Source organism: Blennius ocellaris (assembly GCF_963422515.1).
Source record: "Blennius ocellaris genome assembly, chromosome: 1".
Taxonomy (NCBI): domain Eukaryota; kingdom Metazoa; phylum Chordata; class Actinopteri; order Blenniiformes; family Blenniidae; genus Blennius; species Blennius ocellaris.
In genome coordinates, this window is record NC_137650.1 from 7129383 (window position 1) to 7147736 (window position 18354).

The 18354-nt window shown below is 47.0% G+C and overlaps 1 protein-coding gene across 1 annotated transcript in view; it reads left to right on the forward strand.

Annotated features, from left to right (window-relative positions):
• Positions 1-18354, forward strand: part of LOC308133620 (RNA polymerase II elongation factor ELL-like) — a 28730-nt gene that overhangs the window by 9370 nt on the left and 1006 nt on the right. Inside the window, exons 3-11 of the mRNA XM_080501082.1 lie at positions 10513-10640; positions 11620-11783; positions 13023-13267; positions 14545-14669; positions 15149-15251; positions 16517-16997; positions 17496-17547; positions 17775-17946; positions 18052-18096. Coding sequence (XP_080357208.1) covers positions 10513-10640; positions 11620-11783; positions 13023-13267; positions 14545-14669; positions 15149-15251; positions 16517-16997; positions 17496-17547; positions 17775-17946; positions 18052-18096 — 1515 coding nt within the window. The remainder of the gene's footprint in view (positions 1-10512; positions 10641-11619; positions 11784-13022; positions 13268-14544; positions 14670-15148; positions 15252-16516; positions 16998-17495; positions 17548-17774; positions 17947-18051; positions 18097-18354) is intronic.

Consider the following 18354-nt stretch of genomic DNA (forward strand, 5'->3'; position numbering starts at 1 on the left):
ATCAAGCAGAAACGGGGGAGGCAGAGCCGTGGCATCCCACTCTGGAGCCGAGGAGGCCCGGGACAAAAGGCGGCCTGTTTTCAGAAGGCCATTACTCAGGCTGCAAAGGATGTGGAAACAATGGCCTGCATGAGATCTACACCCAGACGCCACATTCACCCAGAGGCTGGCAGGAAACATAAGCCCTGCGCACCGACAGCGGTCCCTCACAGGTTCTGTGGGATTGACTTTATAGTTGTATAAAGCCAGGAAAGTGAGCCCTTCCCGTCCAGCGTCTCCAGCGCGTGGAGACGATCCCCCGACAGTGGAGAGCGAGCCGCAGCTCATTAAGACGCTGTCGCCACACAGACTGTCACTCACAACTGTTACCGTCAAAACTCCACCAGCTTTTTTCTCCCCCCCCCCCCCCTCCCCTCCCCCCCTCTTTCATGGAAAGTATTCCTCCGGTGGAAATTATTTCAATGCGTCGCAAATCCGCCAAGCGCTTTCATGATTACCGGCTACAGAAAATCTGGTGATTGTTTAGCGAGGTCAGAGGTCACCTCCACGGGCTTTTGTGTGGAAACAAAAAGCACCGGCAGTCTAATTAGAGGAGCTGAATCAAGGAGAGGAAGACGGATGGGTTTTTGCACAAAAAAAAAAAAAAAAATCACATTTCAGTCCAAACATATTACATGAAGAGTCTCTGCAGTCGAACAAATGATTCAAATGAATCCGTGCCGATTGATTTCTATGGAACGTCTGTCAGTGAACAACACGGATGAAGACGATCACCTCCACATTTCGAAACGAGGATTTTAGCTACACCTTGTTTACGCAACATGAAAAGATGATTGTCCCCGACTCGGTTTTCCTGCTGACTTCTTGCCTGCGCATTTCTCAAGGTTTCTAAGAGAAGCACATGTGAGGAGGGCAGCAACACCAACCACCGACACATCTTAACATCACCGCCTGACTTCTGTTCATCAGGCTTGATCGATATGTTCTGCCTGAGCGGAGCGGCTGCTCCACTTCCAAATCCTCACGTCTAATAATCTGGAGACTCACAAAAAAAAAAACCCCAGAACACTTCTGTGTGAATCCCTGAAGACTTGACGCCGGCATTGCGACCGTGGCGTATCCTTGTTGTGGAAATTAAAGTAATCAAAAGCCAATTAGCAATTCAGTGGTCATTTGTCAGTCTCGCCAATTACCGTGGCTCTTCAGGCTGATCCCTGGTGTTTTCATTAAATGTCACCGGGCAGAGAAAAGCACATGGAAAGTGACATCGGCCTGTAAATCTTTAAATTATCTCTTCATTTTCTGTCTGCTTTTTTTACTCGGGGTCCCTATTCCATATGTGTTCAAGTATAAACGCCAAGATGTGGGCCATCTAAATATATTATCTCCAAGTTTAAAAATGATTAGCCAAAGTAGAATGATTTGAATTCCTTTTTAACGACTGCAAAATTTAATTCTCAGAGCAGACGAAGCATCGAAGTCCTCTTTTTAACCAGGAGCTCATGAGGAAACGAGAAAACCACTGCACCGCTCTATTTATGTGGCGTATTCAGGTGCAAGAGTCATAGAAATCTATGGAGAAGTCAATGTTTTCCGATTCAACGGCCTTTAGATGAAATTGGTGTCGCCACCGTCAAAATGTTTTCACTGGTTTCTCTTTTTCTGACCTTGATCCTCCTGCCGGGAACTGTTGAGACGGGCGAGAGTTTAAAAGAGTCCTAAACACAATTGCTTCAGCAGAAGCGTGTTGGAACCGGTTTGTGGCTGCAGACCTGCATGGAGGCACAATTACAGATATCACCCCGAATACTAGTATTTCTGGTTTCCTCGCACAGAACCTCGCTCGGATCAAAGTCACGAGTTGCAGGGAGGTGAAAGTACTGACTCTCCCTCAGGCTCAGCCTGAGCCTGAGCCTCAGACTCAGACTCAGACTCAGCCTCAGCCTCAGCCTCAGCCTCAGCCTCAGCCTCAGCCTCAGCCTCAGCTCCCTTACATAAGCTGGCGGTGTGAAAAGTTGAAACGTCTTCATATATTCATTTATTCAGCCTCATTTCTTGCATGATAAATGAAAGAGAGAATGTAGGTGTCTGGGGGAGTGGATGTGTGCGTGTGAAATGGGAGGGAGGGGCCCAGAGTTTTGTTAAAATAAAAAATAAATAAAAAAACAGAGAAAAGACTAAAGTGAAATTTAAATGTGCAATAAAATTGCGGTGGAGCCGTGGCCGTGTGGCAGCATGTGTTTTATTTGCATTGCGTTTGCCACTGTGGATGCTGACACTGTGTTTTTTCACTTAATTAGTCTGATGAGTCGGGACAGTTTTGATGATCTCGCTTTCGTTCAGGCAGGACAAATGCCGGATTTTTAGGATTCTTCTCATCCTCTCTCGCCCCGCCGCTGAAAAGTTGTTCCTCCGCAGGTTTGCGTCCGTGTGATTTTATGTGCACTTGATTAAAAGTAGAAAAAGACAAAGAAAGCAGACGGACGCCGAGAATCACAGCTTTGAGAGAGGGATTGATGGAGACAGGGGTGGAGGAGAGACGGAGGGAAATGGACTTTCCCTTTGCTGACTAGAGTTTGGAGGCTTAATGTTTGCTGGAGGAGAGGAGTGGGAATGCAGAACAAGCAGAAAAAGAGTATTACAGTGAGTGAGTCAGGTGAAGGTTCACCAACAAGATCCAGGCCAGTTTTGTCTGCAAATATGCAGAAAAACGAGTTTGAACCACTTGTCAGATTTAAACCTCTCACTGAGCATTCCTGAGGTCATTGGTCACATTCACTGCATTTTATTTATTGCATTCATTTAAGACTAGACCCTAGCTATTGTTGTTTAACGCGGCCACTTTGGAGAATATCTGTCTTCTTTTCCTGAGTGACAACGATCAGAAGCAACCTGCAGATTCTCCGAATATCTCACTTGAAAGGAGGACACTAAATATTTCATTATCCACGCTCAGTCGAGTTTCTAAAGTGCAGAAGGCTTTTGTCGGTGCGCCTGGCTCGCCTTGCATTGCCGCGAGCGCCTCGCAGGAGAGGTGCCAGACCCCTCGGCTCAGAGCGGGAGTGCTTGCGGTAGTCTGCACAGCAGGGGTCCAGAAGTCTGAGGTGGCGCTGGACTACTGCCGCCGAGGGCCGCCGTTGTTTGTGCTGCGTGACCGGGCATCTGCAAACAGCTGGAAACCACATTATTAATTGATATCTCATTGGAAGGCTGATGGGAGGAAGTGTCCTCCGATGACCTGCTCTCTGAGTGGCAGGTTGGTTGTAAACCGTGAACGCTGCCTCCAATAAGTCGGAGTTGCACCGCGGCTCTTCCTGCTTTACCCAAAACATAAGTCAGGGTAAACTTTCAATATTGTTTTTTTAATGTAAAAAAAGAGTCTCAATTTCGGCGTGCCTCTTTAAAGGGCGTCAGTCCAGCTTGTACCGCGTTCCAGCTGTTTCTGAATGTGGAACCACGTCACTTCCCCAGGAGAATCGACTTCCACACGGTCGCAACTCAAACCAAGAAGGGCCCCTATTGTTCCTCCTCCCTGTTTTTGAGTATAAATAAAAAAATGTTCCACCCTAGAACACAAGGAACACGAAGCAGAGGCAACATTTGAAGACAAAAGTAAAGAATTTGGTGTTTCGTAGATCATTTCTCTGCAGAAACAATTGTTCTTGGCGCTGAGTCGGGTTCAGTCGCAAAGCCTGTTTCTGCAAACTTGGCACAGGTTAAAAGGGAAGGCTTTTCAATGGGTTTGTTGCGAGGAGGCACTCTAAAATCAATCTGTGTGCGATTTTGTTGGTGCGGTTAACAAATGCCAAGTCGTTTCAATCGGTAAAATAACATACAACTTCAAGAAAAGGTATTTTAATATGTCATACTGCACACGCCTTGTTGAGATGTTGCCGCAAGTCAAGATCAGTGCTCAGATGTCAGTGGTTTGGAGATAGTTTTTTTTTTTGCCATGCAACCTCACAGGCTCTGCATGAGGGCAACATTCCAGCTCCTTTTCGCTGTTCGGATTCTTTTTATCTCTGCTGATCCACCTGACGGGGTACTAAAGTCCACGGGGAAATCAAGAGTGAACACAAGCAGTGCAGCCATTGTCGGTGTTGGGTTATCTACCTGTGCGTGTACAGAAAACTGGAGTTTGAATCTGCCAGTACAGTACAGGTTTCATCTAAACATCTGCTCGTTTCAACTGAAAACACTGCCGTGTAGATGGGGCTTCAGTTGAAAACTCCAGACAGGAAGTCTGTTTCAACTTTCACCATGCGGCTCAGACAACTGCTCAGCATTTCAGTAATCGATGTGAACACACTTCTGCTTGACCTGCCCCCAGCGGTAACACTAAACGTAAAATGATAATCACACCCAGAGGCTCTAGTTCACTTTCCAGTTGCCAGGAACTTTTCAATTTTCAGGTTGTTTTCAGTGTTTGGAGAGGAAGTGATGGGATCTTTTGGAGGTCAACTCGAGGCCGATTCTAAAGCTGCTTTTCCACAAGTTCCTCCTTCCCTCATTGAACTCGCCTCGCTTTTGACGCGTTTCCAACACGTGTTCTTCCCACGACCAGGAACCTTCATGGTTCCTGTACAGCCGAGGTTCCAAGCGAGCGAAGGGGAGTAGGAAATGTGACGTCAGGCCACCGATTGGCCGGAGTGTCAAGACACAGATGAGTCAGAGGGCGGATCATTCACGTGCAATTTTTTATAAAACTGATCACATTAAAAACACTCACAAACAGAGATAGAAGCACAGAAATAAACCCTGTGGAGCAGCGACTACGTGCAGGAGTTGTTTGTCTGGTGGCGACCAGAGGATTCACCCGCTACCAGTGTCAGGAGGCGTCTGAGCCGCAGTGTTTTGGATTAACTGGTTCCCCTGTTAACCGGTGACCGGCTTCCTCGGCCGTCCCCTTTTCCCAGCAGATGTTAAAAACCTGACTTAGACCCGTAGCCGTCACCAGCTAGCAGGGGTTCAATGTTGTTTTTGCAGCACGTGAAGCTTTTCGACTAATTTGTATCGGCTCTGCTTCAATGTTGCCTGTTCTTGTGAATAAGACGTCTCACAAATTGAATATACGAAGCGCATCCATATAGATAGGTAGCAATGTTGTGATAAACCGGAGCGCTACACCCTGTTTTGGTTTTTTTTGCATAGAAGTGATGTAATTGTCGGTGAGGCTGCTTTTCGGTTTCCTCAGCATATCAGATATGTATTGTCGATATTTCTACATCCAGTGAAACTGTATTTCTCTGGAGGTTTCAGAGCGAGCAGCAGTACTTCTCATTGTTTAAAATAATGTCACGACATCACTACTTTATTGACGTGAAGGAGACTCCGCACATGTTGTTAATGTTCTGCTGTTCAGCGTTGGCCATAACGTTCTCTCGCTCATATCATTGATTCGGTGTCGTTTGAACAACTTTATTGCTTATATTTGCATGTAAATTCGTTGATTGTCTGTTGGAATGCGGTCCTGGATACCTCTGGCTCATTTTGGCCCTGAGAGTCACTCAAACTGCAGTTTACAACCAAAACATAAACTTTTATTTAACAGAGCTGCGACTCCCAGCTGTGCCTCTGGTCTCACAGTTAATTTAGACTTTCACAATCACTTGGACTCATTGAGACGAGCAGCATCTGTATATAAACTTTACTATTTTTTTTATAAGTGTCATAAAGTCGTTGCTGAGATAACAAAGCTCTAAAATTGATCAGTGTTTATGTGACGAGCACAACAAAGAGAGGGTTAAAAATCCAGTCTTATGCACAGTGTTGACCTGTCACCCACAGCCCAGCTTCGCTCTCTTTCCATTAGAACAGACGGTCTTTCTGTGGGGGTGAAAACCACCTCCAGCCACATCAGAGCTCAGCTGTATAGAGTTAGCATGAATTCCAGCGTTGAAAGCCTGCATGTGAAAACATGTGCAGCGGGCTGATAAGAAAGTGGAGCCAACGTTCGCGTTCCTCTTTTTGCACACGCGTGTCAAAAACATCTGCGGTGACCTGAGGTCACCTGCTCAAGGCGGCATTGGCCACAAAGGAGCAGCAGTCAGTAGCCATTCGTTTATCCTTGATCAGTGTTTATCATCAGCGTATAAACCAGTTCAGGCAATAAGCAGTCAAATAACATCTTGTCTCCATGAAAAAAAAAATAAGCCTGAGGAATAACGGAGCGCAATATGCAGTTACGCTTATATGCATATCGACCCTAAAAGGAATAAGATTCGGGTTTTTTTTTTTATATTGGTACATTGAAGTTCTTAAAAAGAAATGCTTGGTGTGATGGTTGCAGGTCTATATAGAAGGATCTGTCTCTGTGTAAAAGCCTCTTTACAACAAAACAATTCCTTAAGAAGTCAACCAAACGTTACGAGCCAGCGTAGGAGTGAGTGCATGCTCTGAGTGATCTTAATGTGACTTTAACGCCCCATGTGTAAAAGTCACTCTCAACCCCGAGGACCCGTCCTCCCGCTCTTAAAGAGCTCATGATACAGACCGAATCTTCAGTCGCAACGTTGCTCTATTTCAGCTTCGGGATTCTTTGAAAAGCCACAGCAGTGTTTCAGTACGCCGCTGCCATAACCAACCGGTCACAATGGAAACGGCAGTTGCGTGACAGAAGGATGGTCGTTTCTGTTTCTGTGAAATCATTGTTGGTGGCTCGTCTTTTCGATTGGTTTCAGATTTTACTGCCGTGTCTGAAGCAGATGGTGTGCAGATTCTGTACAGATTTTTTTTCAGCTGCAATTGAATCATTAACAGAATCGTGTCGTAAGTCTGTGATAGTTGGTTATTGCTCTCCAAAATAAAACACAGATGAAGCATCAATGCAATTATGGACAGAAAAGGGCACAGAAATATGTAAAAGATTGTACAAAAGCAAAAGTTCAGATTTGCTTTGCCTCTTGCCTGGGGAGTGGATCCAAAGGGAGCGTCGTGGCAAAGATAGTGTGAGGAACAGACTGGGCTCAGAGTTCAGCAGAAAGCTCCAAACACAAAGATAAGTGGTTCTCTATAGTCCCGAATAATCCACTCATCCACTAACGCCAGCCAGCAGATGTACATCTGGAGGTCAGGTTGAAGCCTGTGCTGCTTCACTCCTCTGACTGTACCAGGGAGAGTCGACACACTGAGAGAGTCCTACTTCAGCTTTTCTGCCTTTTGTGCGAATATGTCTAGTTATTTATAAGACATACAGTTGAATTCCACATAATCTTCCTGTGGGCACGAGTGAAGCCGACGTCTCCACAATTTTTCCTGTCAACTCATTTATTACCTTCGCCAACAAAGATTGGGCCAGAAGGTTTTGTTTTCGTCGGCGTGTGCGTGTATTTATTTATTTATTGGTTTGTTTGTATGTATGTATTTTACCAACTTTTAGCAAAAAAACTTCTCACCAGGCCACCTGACCTCCCCAGTTAGCGTTAATATGAGCTAACGGCTATCATGCTTGCTATGCTAACTCTGTTCCACAAATAATTGCGTTGGCCAAGGTATGGGCTCTAGTTTAAAAATGTAACACCTTTAACACATTTTGCATTGAAAGCACATAATTCTTTCCCGTTTCACAGCCTTATAGCTCACTTCAGAAATATAAACCGTCTGTGACGTGCATTGTCACAGATCAGCACAAACACCCAGGTTGGCCGTTTAAAAAGCGTGAGCTGGGTTTTGCCGGCTCGACGGAGGGACACCGGAGGACAGAGCAGAGGAAATCCCCCGCGATAACCCAGCTTTAAGCTGCTTCAGACCCCAGGAAGACGTGACGAATGGGGCCCGGTCTGAAGCCGCTGATCCCCCCCCGGGTAACGTCGGGCGGGAGACAATACTTGCGATGACGGCGAGCTTCAACTCACCCGCCTTCGCTGTAACTCGTGACCTCCGGCCCCCGAGCCGCCGTTCACCCCCTCATGTGTCTCTGGATAGTTATATGCTGTCGCTTTCAGGGCAGTGCTGCCATTGACCCATAAAACCAAATCAACAGTTCAACATTGAGAGACCTGCAATTACATATGGTTCTTTTTTTTTTTTTTCCAAATCAGCATCGACCCCCCCGGTCCTCTCTCTCTCTTTTTTCTTCAATCTGTTAGTGTGTGTGTGTGTGTGTGTGTGTGTGTGTGTGTGTGTGTGTGTGTGTGTGTGTGTGTGTGTTGGTCTGCCCCGGAGGCTGCGGCCTGGGCTCTGCTGCTCCACTGAGTCTGCCAGGAGATCTCATGGACGCCTCGGTGGACAGGCCTCTTAAAAAACACTGCTTACCCAAGGAGATTTATTTAAAGTTGCAGAGCGGCATGAAGTCTCCACCGAGATCCTCACTGATTGTATATGTGCGTGCGGGGGGCGTGCACGTGGCGTCCGGGGTATTTACTCCTCGTGCACAGCTGTCGAAACGGTATCCCAGCACAATAATGACACAGAGCAGTGTCTGGTCTTTTCACTGCCCTTAAGGGGGGGAAGAGCTCATAATGTCACTGTGGAGGAATATGCCTCCGCGGCTCATGTGTTACAAGATATTCCCGGGAGCTTGATGCGCCGACTGTGCCGTTTGTTCTCAATATCCCCGAGACCTCCCTCCATGTGGGTGATCGGATCACGCATGTCATTTCCTCCTATACGCTGACATTCTGACTCATTCATGCGTCATCCACTTTGCTTTTCCCGACATAAGTGAGGCACCGTTTGGCCGCCGAGGAACACGAGAGTGGGAATCGTCCACGTCGCTACTTGAAACGACTCCCGCCAAACGTTACGCTCGGTGCACTTCAGATGTGGTGCAATGGATGTTTGGATGAGGGTAAATTACAGAAGAGCATTATTCTTGAGGCTTTTATCATTTGTATTAGATGGTCAGTTGTGTTTGTCACGCGTTGGTTTGTGGTGGCAGGTTAATACCATTTGTGATCCGTTGTTAGACGTTTCAGGATTCCTGGTCGACATTAAATGAATTAATATTGTCTAAATATAAGAATGTTTAGCGTTGATCAGCTTGGTAATGACCAGTTCCATCGTTATTAATGTCTTACTCTCGTACTTCTGATGGTCGTCCAGCTCTGTTTTTGTCTCGCCATCATTGAGAAGACTTTTACTTTTACAAAGTTATCTGGTTTGTCCTACAAACCAGTTCTTTGCACACTATGGACTTCAGGAGTCTGTGGATCAGATCCAGCTCAATATCAGACCCCCCCCCGAAACAATAATCCTATTTCAGAGCATTTCCAGGAAGGTAAAATCTGTTTTTTATTGGAGTCAAAATCTTTCTAAGTTCACTCTTTGTGAGGAAAGTTTAATATCTGGTCATGCTCACCTTTTTATTGTTTCAACAGCAATCACTGTACATTTATAGTTACTTATTTTTATATGCTATAATTATGATTATTATGATTGTTATTTTAATTTAAAAAGTGAGAATTTCAGCCTATTTGGAGACTTTTTTAATATGGAATTTTGAAATGGTTTGGTGAGTTTTACACTTTACAACAGATTATCACATAGAAATGTCATTTAGTTCTATATTCTTGCCATCGAGTCCCGACTAACGAGTTAGAGACCCACAATCTAAGCATTTAATCCAGGCCCTCAACGATTCCTCTTTTTTCCTCTGCATCCTCGTTGCCATGTTTTTCCCCCGGGGGTGAAAATGTCCACATCATCGTGATGATCTGTCCTAAAAACTGAGTTTTTAATCAAGGATGGCTCCCTGAAGCAGTTTGCTCCCACTGAATGCAATGAGCAAAGATGTGGCCAAGCAACTTTAGAGTTAACCGTCACTTTGAGGGCTTCATCAGTCTCTTCTTCACAGCAGCCTGTTGAGGTATGAAAATAGAAAGCTCACAGATTTATATTGATTGCAAAGCCTTTGCCTGTAGTGCCAAATGCAGTGCTGCCAAGAACACTGGGGGCATCCAGAGTTTGCTCTCAATTCTGCTGAGTAGATAATTGCCTCCCTCTGCAACAAGTTGAGAGGTTACGGGTAACAAACAAAAAAATGCTTAAACTCTTTAAAATCATTCAAATGATCAGCTGGTACTCGGTAAACCTGATCTATGACTTTGTGTTGAGACCAACGGGAAAGAAAGTCACATTGAGAAGAGTAGAAAGAGACAAAAACAACAGAATGGTTTGGTTTGTGTCGCTCTTTCAGGTTGATCAGCACTTTTAATTATTTGCTTAAGTTAAGGATGTCCAAAAATCCAGATGTGTCGTCACTTTAAATGATTAAAAATGATCTAATAACATCTGATAATAGCTCCTAATTCATTTCCTTGTTACGGCAATCCTTAACAAGGTGAACCAGCTGTCTTCTATGACATCAGTTCTGCTGTTTTCTGGGAATAAACCAGGAGTTAATGGAGGCATTACAAGTCATATTTGTTTGTTTGTTGGCAAAAGCGTGACTTATTAGAACAAAGGGCAAGTGGCGGGTATAGAATCTGAGCTCCAGCTGTGATTAGCCCGCCAGCCAGATGTTGGACACCACTGGTCTAATTGTGTTTCTCCCCCCCCCCCCCCCACCAACAGTACATCAAGATCCCGGCTCCCACCTCAGAGTCGCCCTCTGCTCTCCGCGTCTTCTCCTTCTACCTGTCCAGCGACAGTAAAGACCAGCCACAAGCCAGCTTCGACTGCGTCCACCAGTATGTGTCAAGGTACGGTAGAACTTCACTTTATTCACGGGAAGCAACTCAGGAGTTTCACGTCAAACTCCACTTTCTTCACAGAAAGTGTTTAATCCGCTCTCTCCGTCGTGACGTGGTCGACCCCATGATCACTCGCAGCCTCGTCGTCACATTGTCTTTAAAAGAAACCCTCAGTTCTCTGCGGTGGCGTATCTGGAGTGGAAGTGGGCCTGCTGTACACAGGCACCACGGGGCCAGTTGTAATTTCCTATATATTCCTGGGCTCAGCCTCTCATTACGGCGACCTGTGAGCCTTATTTATGGAGTGGATGTGCTTGGAAGCTGAGGGTTTTACGCTCTGCCGCTGCCTGGCGCTGCCAGATGGCTAATTGTGGCCTGAACTTTAACTAGTTTTGGTCCCAGTCAGTTCCTGTAGCCAACAGAAACAGCTCGACAAGCGAGGACAACGACCGCGTTCTCCCTGCGTCCAGCATCTCTTCTGATACTCAGAGGATCAAGACTCTCATATGTGACGACACTACAAAAAAACTAAAAAACTATTGGTTAAGGAGAAAGGGATTATTTATTTCTATGTCAGAAAATGGAATTTGGCAGCACAGGAAATCCCTGTTGTATTTGACAGCATCGATATTGACCGGGTTCATGTGTATTAAACTGTCTGACCTTAGCCTAAGATGATCTTTATATTGCAAGCATGCTGGCGGGAGCCAAGGTAATCCTGGTGGTTTTCCACAGCCTCTATCCTGCCTTCAACCAGGATCTGTGGCTTCTGGCTGCAGCGCTATATCAAGCCTGTGACATAACGTTCTGTAACCATAGACCTGACTCGGCCAGCATCGACCACAAAGCCACTCTATGCTGCGTGGAGCGTATACTCTTATGCCGCTTTTCAAAACAGAGCTTCCGGCCCCCTGTGTGTTTACGGTGTTTACTGTATAGCCAGCAGGAAGCCGAGCTCTGCCAGCAACTGTGTGTTTGTGCTCTGCAGCGACCGCCGCGAGCAGCTGGAGGTCCAAGGCAGCATCCAGGACAAGATCACCGTGTGTGCCACCGACGACTCGTACCAGACGACCCGCGAGAGGATGTCTCAGGTGGAGAAGGACAGCTGGAGCCGCTCGGCCATCGAGATCAAACCCGGAGCCACGCAGACAAGTAAGACGAGAGAAGACGGGATCAGGGGACAGATGTTTGTGTCGAAGGCCCAAACAAGCTCCGTGTCCTGGAGAGGGACCAGCAAACTGGATGTGGATAGAATTAAGTCATTAAAACACAAAAATAGAAACGTAAGTGAGCCAGTGAAAGTAATGGGAATATTGGAACGATATTGCTCCATCCACCGCTTCAAGCCAGATTCCTCCCTGTTGTGATCTGCAGTGGAACCAGATGTGCAGGTTAAAGTTTTGTTGTACAAAATGAGACTAAACTCTTCATTTTGTCCCTTTTTGACTTTCGGTCTCGCTTTCTTTTGAAATCTGTGCCGACCTTACGGACGCTCAGCTTTGTCCTGTCGGACCGTGAACCGTGACTCCAGGAGAGTCTCGACACCGTGGAGCTCAGTGCCAGGCTGCCACGTTGATGGAAGGCTTGTATAAAGACGGGCTGCTGTTGTCACCCCAAACACAGGTGGTGGAATTAAACGTTTCCCTCGAAAAGTGTCTCCTCACCAAACTGGAGTTACACAATTAATGCCTTTTTTGTTTTCGTAAGTCTTAATCATCTTGAGATACTTCACAGCATATCGGTCATATGACGGGATGAACTTCTCCTCCAACCTTTGCTGTGGTTATGCAATATTTTTCCTCTGGCCCATTTCTGCAGCCCCTTGTCAAGTGGCGGAGCTCCGGGGAGGGGAGGCTCAGACTCTGGGCACTTTGGACCAGATTTAGACTGTGGATTGTGTAACATGGGCTCTTAATGTGAAGATGACATGGCGACATCCATGCCCCCAAGGGAGGCGTTTAATAACCACGCTCCAGATCCCACTCCCAGCCTCCGGAGGTGCTCATAAACACTGCCGACGTTATAAAAGGCGCCTACCGAGAACTCGTCCGACACCATAATCATGACATAAGTCTCGAGTATTTCCAGCGGGATTGACGGGCGCCGGTGAAGTGATGAAGACGCCAGGCGTTATCTCTTGGCAGAGCGTACTTCTGGTGGTTGAGCAGAAAGCTTTCTGTTCCTGTAGCGCGCCCCCACCCCGACCTTCAAAGCACAGATTAACCTGTAATGGGATTAACAGAGAGCGAGAGCGAGCGAGAGAGAGAGAGAGAGAGAGAGAGTTAGCAGCTGATAGATTTAATTTCGTTTTTACTGGAGATGGATGGAACTTGGATTTGGTCACTTCAGCTGTGTCTGATCTTCACATTCCCGCTCTGTGTTCTTCGACAGATAAATGTGTGAAGTACCAGAAGAGGCCGGCTCCGGCCTCCGCCACGGACGCCGGCTTCCACAAGCAGCCCGTCAGCAGCCGGAGGAGCGGCGGCTCGGCGGCGGCAAGCCAGAAGCCCCTGAAGGAGCGCATCGTCCACCTGCTGGCCCTCAAACCGTACAGGAAGCCAGAGCTGCTGCTGTGGCTGGAAAGGGAGAAGGCCGGCCCCAAGGACAAGGCCTGGCTGGGCGCCATTCTGGACGAGGTACGGAAACGACGCGGCGACACTTATTGTACCGGCGGTAAAGCTACCAGCTCGAAGCTCCTTGGCTTGATTTGTCGGTGAGGAGAGGGACGGGTGGCCGGCCGGGGGGAGACGAAGAGGCTTCCTCCACTCACGGCCACTGTTTGAGTGTTTCTGGGAAGAAACTCCCAACGAAGGGCGATTCTGTATAAGTCAACACAATAATGCAACTGAAAAATGTCGCACGTGCCCGACATGCAAAATGAATGAGTGCTTTCAGTGTGTTCAGGAATGAGGGGAAGGGGAGAAACTCATTCCAAGAACCAACTTCCTCGAAACCCTTTGGCCAATAAAACACTCCCATTATGTTTTTAAGCCGCTCGGAATAAAAGACAGAGCAGGACGTCGGCGTCGGCAGCAGACCTGTAATCTCGTGCTGAAATAAACCGGGGCGTTCGCGCTTTAATTGAAGTTGTGCTGGAGTTTAGGAAAGTTTACTTTGTTTGTGCCGTTTGTGGTCACGGTGTTTCTACGGGCCTCCTGCTTGTGTAGGCATGTGGGGGGTTTTTTGCGTGAGCAATTGGGTCACTGCTGTAATTGTCCTCGCGCTGATTGCCTGCAGTGGAGTGGGCCGCTCCCGTTAAAGTCCCTGTGAGGGGGAGAGTCCCAGGCTTTCTGAGTGGGAATTTAGATTTTCACTCGCGTTGACGGGCCAACTTTAAACAAGGCCGCCGACGTTTCTGAGCTGCTGACTCGGCTCTTCAACCAGCGTCGTTTTAGTGTTTTTTGGGGTTTTTTTCTGATGGCATCAGTTTGACAAAACCACTGGACCATCACTTAGCTGTTGCATGTATACGTTTAATTTAAAACAAGTGTATTTTGATCTGTCTGAAGCCCTTCCTGCTTCAATGTGAGCTGTTTTGACAACCTCCAGGCCAACACTGCTAAAGTGTAGGAGGACAGTCACTTGTTTTTTGTTTGTTTACTGTTGTATATATTTTAAAATTTCCATACTCTTACGTTATGATATCCCAGTGTTTATAAGCTCATCCATTTTTGTTTATGAATACACAGGACATATCCATAGTCTTTTAATCTGCTATGCTACATTTATTGATTTTTCTTAATTATTACATTACTTTTTTAGCCCACATTTTATTTATTTTTTGTTCTGAGTTCATCTCGTTCATATTTGAATTCAAATTGTACATCTTTTGTTGTAGATTTGTGGCTTTGAGACTGGCTGTGTGGCCGATCGCACCATAAACAGTTTGTCACGTTCTGCCCGCAATTCTCAGGTGGCGAAGGTCAACCCCAAAGACAACAGCTACTTGCTGCGAGACGACTTTTACAAGCGAGTGCAGCGGGACTGGCCGGGCTACAGCGAGGAGGAGCGGCAGCTCGTCGGCAGGCTGCTGACCAGGTCAGTCTGGAGCCAGAAGTAAAACTGACAAAATAGATCCTCATTCTAAAGTGTGTTCACTTGGTAGGAGCGCCTTTACTTCTCCATGTGTTGATTGTCGGCGACGACCGCCGCCGCAGACGAGAAAAACAGGCCGGTCGTAACGCTCAATATAACATAGAAGTAATTAGACATGAACGCTTTTTTCAACTTGATTGGTTCTCACACCCGACGGTCTCTGGTTTTGTTTTTCCCACTTGTCAGCATGTTTTAGCTTTCCAAACTTTTTTTTTTTTTTTTAACACACACTAATGAAAAGCAGAGCCTGTTTGTACCTGCTGCTCGGAGAAAAAAAAGTGTTTTCTATTGTCACGCTCCACTCGAAGCGTAGATCCGCAAGAATTTGAAGTGACACCCGTTTTAAAAAAGAGAATATTCCTGAATCCCCGGTGGACGGACTGGGCGGCTCACCGGCTCTGCTCTTTCTCTGTGCCGAGCAGAAAGTCGCAGACGCATCTCAGTAAGCAGTCGACGAGTCTTCAAGCAAACCCGTCAGTGCCGAAGACCTCGGAGGAGCAGAGCTCATCAAAAAACCCCACAGTGGTAAATCACTTTCTTGCTGTTAATCTTTGAACGTAAACTGGTGTGATGAGAATGTATGAGTTCAGATATATGTACGTGTGTATTTCCCTTGACTTTTAAATGGACCTCTTGGGGCCAATCCCAATTCTACCCCTTAGTCCTTCATCTTACCCCTCCCCCTTTGAATTGCTCCTTCATGAGAGTCTGAGGAGTGAGGGGAAGGGCTATTCACCCCTCTAAACGGAGCATTTATAGATGCACACTTTAAACAGAGGGGAAGGAGGACATGGCGCCGAAGGACTCGCATTTCACATATATACGCTTCTAAAGTTATATAAACCTGTTGTGTTTTATACTAGTAAGAACGGCAGTAGCTCTGCCGTATGTAGCTTCCGTGTGTATTTGTTTGGTAGAGACCGTGTTTATAACATTTTATTATTACACTGTAGAGTTCCAAAGTCTTCTAATATGGGTGTTTTGAAAACAGGAACCCAGAGCAAACAAGGAAGCTCCTCCGCTTCACATGGTGGATGAGGAAATATTTCTGAAGTCCAAATACAGCGCAGAAACTGCAGTCATCCATGTCTCCGTCTATTTCTTCACCTTGATGTGGGAAAGGCGGAAAACGAAACAAAGCAGCCAAGCTGCTGCAACACGTTGAATTTGGGACGGCAGGACGATGCTCCTGCTGGAAAACCAACAAACATCCGTGGTTCAGCTCTGCTGATATGACGGCGCTGTATTATGACGTCAAAACTGTGAGACGGAGTGAGAGGGGGAGGGGTGAGCAGAGGGAGAGGGGGGTCCCAAATCTAAGGGCTGAAACTTTTACCCCTTTGCCTTTGCCCTCATTTTGGAGGGGAAAGCGGAGGCGGAGGGCTAAGGGGTAGGGGTAGGGGTACAAAATAGAATTGGGATTGGGCCTTAGTTTCTCGTTTCACTTTGTTGCCCGACAGCCAGACTATGGGCCCTTTTTCTGGGGAGCTTTCATGTTCTTCCTGTGCGTGAGTTTCCTCGGGGCACTCCGGGTTCCTGCTGCCGTCTAAAGGAAGCGTATGAGATGAATCAATGTCTCTGGACTGCCTGCAGTGCGTGTGACTCCCGGACTTGGCATGAAAGATGGAGGAACTGAAGTCAATAGGGACATGAAACAGTGTTTTTTTTAATGTGTGTTTGACATGAATCCAGAGGAAACGCATGTTTGCTTCTTGCTGTGAGGCAAAGCTGAGGTTGAGCAGTCGTGTTTTTTGTTTTTGTTTTGACTCTTCATTCCCTCTTCGTTGCAGAAACGCCCGGTGCCTTCTGACTCGCTGGAGAGTCTCATGTTCAAGAGACAGAAAGTCACAGACCAGCAGCTTCAACCTGCTGGAAACGGACCCTGGAACAATAAGGGAGGACACGCTGTCACAGCCTCCACCCTCAATCCCACTTTTCACACAAGGACTGAATTTCAAAGGACAAGTAATCACCCGGAGGAGCAGAACCCCTTGCTGGGAGGAGACGGTGGCTTCGGCCTGCTGCACAAAGGGTCCGGCGGCTCCGGTCGGCCGGCGTCGGAGAGCAGGGAGCCCGAGGCCAGAGTCAACGGCCTCCAGACGTCCCAACGCGGCACCGACTGCAGCCGGGATCAGCTCACCAGCAGCCAGCACAGGAAGAAGAAGTCTAAAAAGCACAAAGACAAGGAGCGGGAGAGGTTGAAAGGTGACGTGGACGGTGACTGGATCAAGACCAGTCCTGATCTCAAACCAAACCCCGACAAGCTCGACAGTAAGTTCACAAAAAAAATCTAATCGAACCAAAGTGATCCGTATTTTCTTGTTTTCTACAACACAATTGTCTTTTGTGGGTCGTTTTGACTCCTACCTACTGTTTTTCCACCGTGACATTGCAGTTGAGGGACAGGCGTTGGTGGACAGGTGTCTGTAGAGTGACTGTTAGAGGCTGATTACCTGAAATCCCCCTTGGTGCCTCAGTATCTATCATCTCCTAAACATGGTCATGTTTGCTCCTGGGAGCTCGCCCTCCTGAGTCCTCGCCGCGTTATGCGGTTGGCCGAGTCAACAACAGCTGGAGCGGAGCGCCGGGGGGGGGGGGCTGAGGTCTCCCGGCGTCCACAGCCTTCAGCTGGCCGGCGCTGCGGCGGGCAGCAGCAAAACAACAAAACATGTTGCCCAACGTTCAGACGGTCGCCAAGCCTCACGTGGATTAAGTGTGTTGACTTGACTCTCGGGCTTTGGAGTCACTCCTGTCATGTTTTCGTTGCAGATCTTGACATCACGAACGCTGTGGCGTCGGAGGAGAAGCCGGATTACGTGCTGTGAGTGTAAACACGCAGTTTTGTGTATTTCAACTCGACGGCAGAAAGATTCAGCCAGAAACCCTCTGCTTATGTAGACTTTGTCACCACACGCAGGCCGACATATGTCAGTCGTATGCTGCCCCCGTGTGTTTAGAAGTGGTACTACATAGGAAGAAAATTGAAACTTGAAGTCCCCTGTAGGGTTTGTTTTTTTTCACACACACACTGAATGTGTTTGCCGACAGCCCCTATGACTCCATAAAAAGTGTGGAGCAGCGCGAGAGGTACCTGAAGGACTTCCACGCGGAGTACGACGAGTACAAAGACCTCCACTCCCGGATCGCGACCATCACACGCATGTTTGTCCAGCTGGAGTCCAAGATCAAGAGCCTGTCCCCCGGGACCCCGGAGTACAAGGTATGGACGTCCTGGTCTGACCCGTCCCTCATGCAGGACCGTACAATTCTGTAGGGCAAAATAATGATTGTGTTTTGTTTTGGGTTGGGTTTTTTTACCATTCAGATAATGGAAGACCAAATACTAGAAAAGTACAACAAGTATCGAAAGGTATGACGGATTCAATAACTTCTATCTGTGTTTCGATGTATGAGTGTTTACATGTCAGAATGAATGTTGTTGAGGGGTTTAATGTTCTCGTCACATGGCACCAATAAGATTCAATTCAGGGTTTTTTTATATTTCTGATGCTTAAGAATAAAACTGCTGATCTATTGATCTTCCACTGGACGGTACATTTGTACCCAGAGAGTTTCAAAGTGAATTACACTGAGATTTAAGAAAGAAAACCATAAATGACTGTAGCAC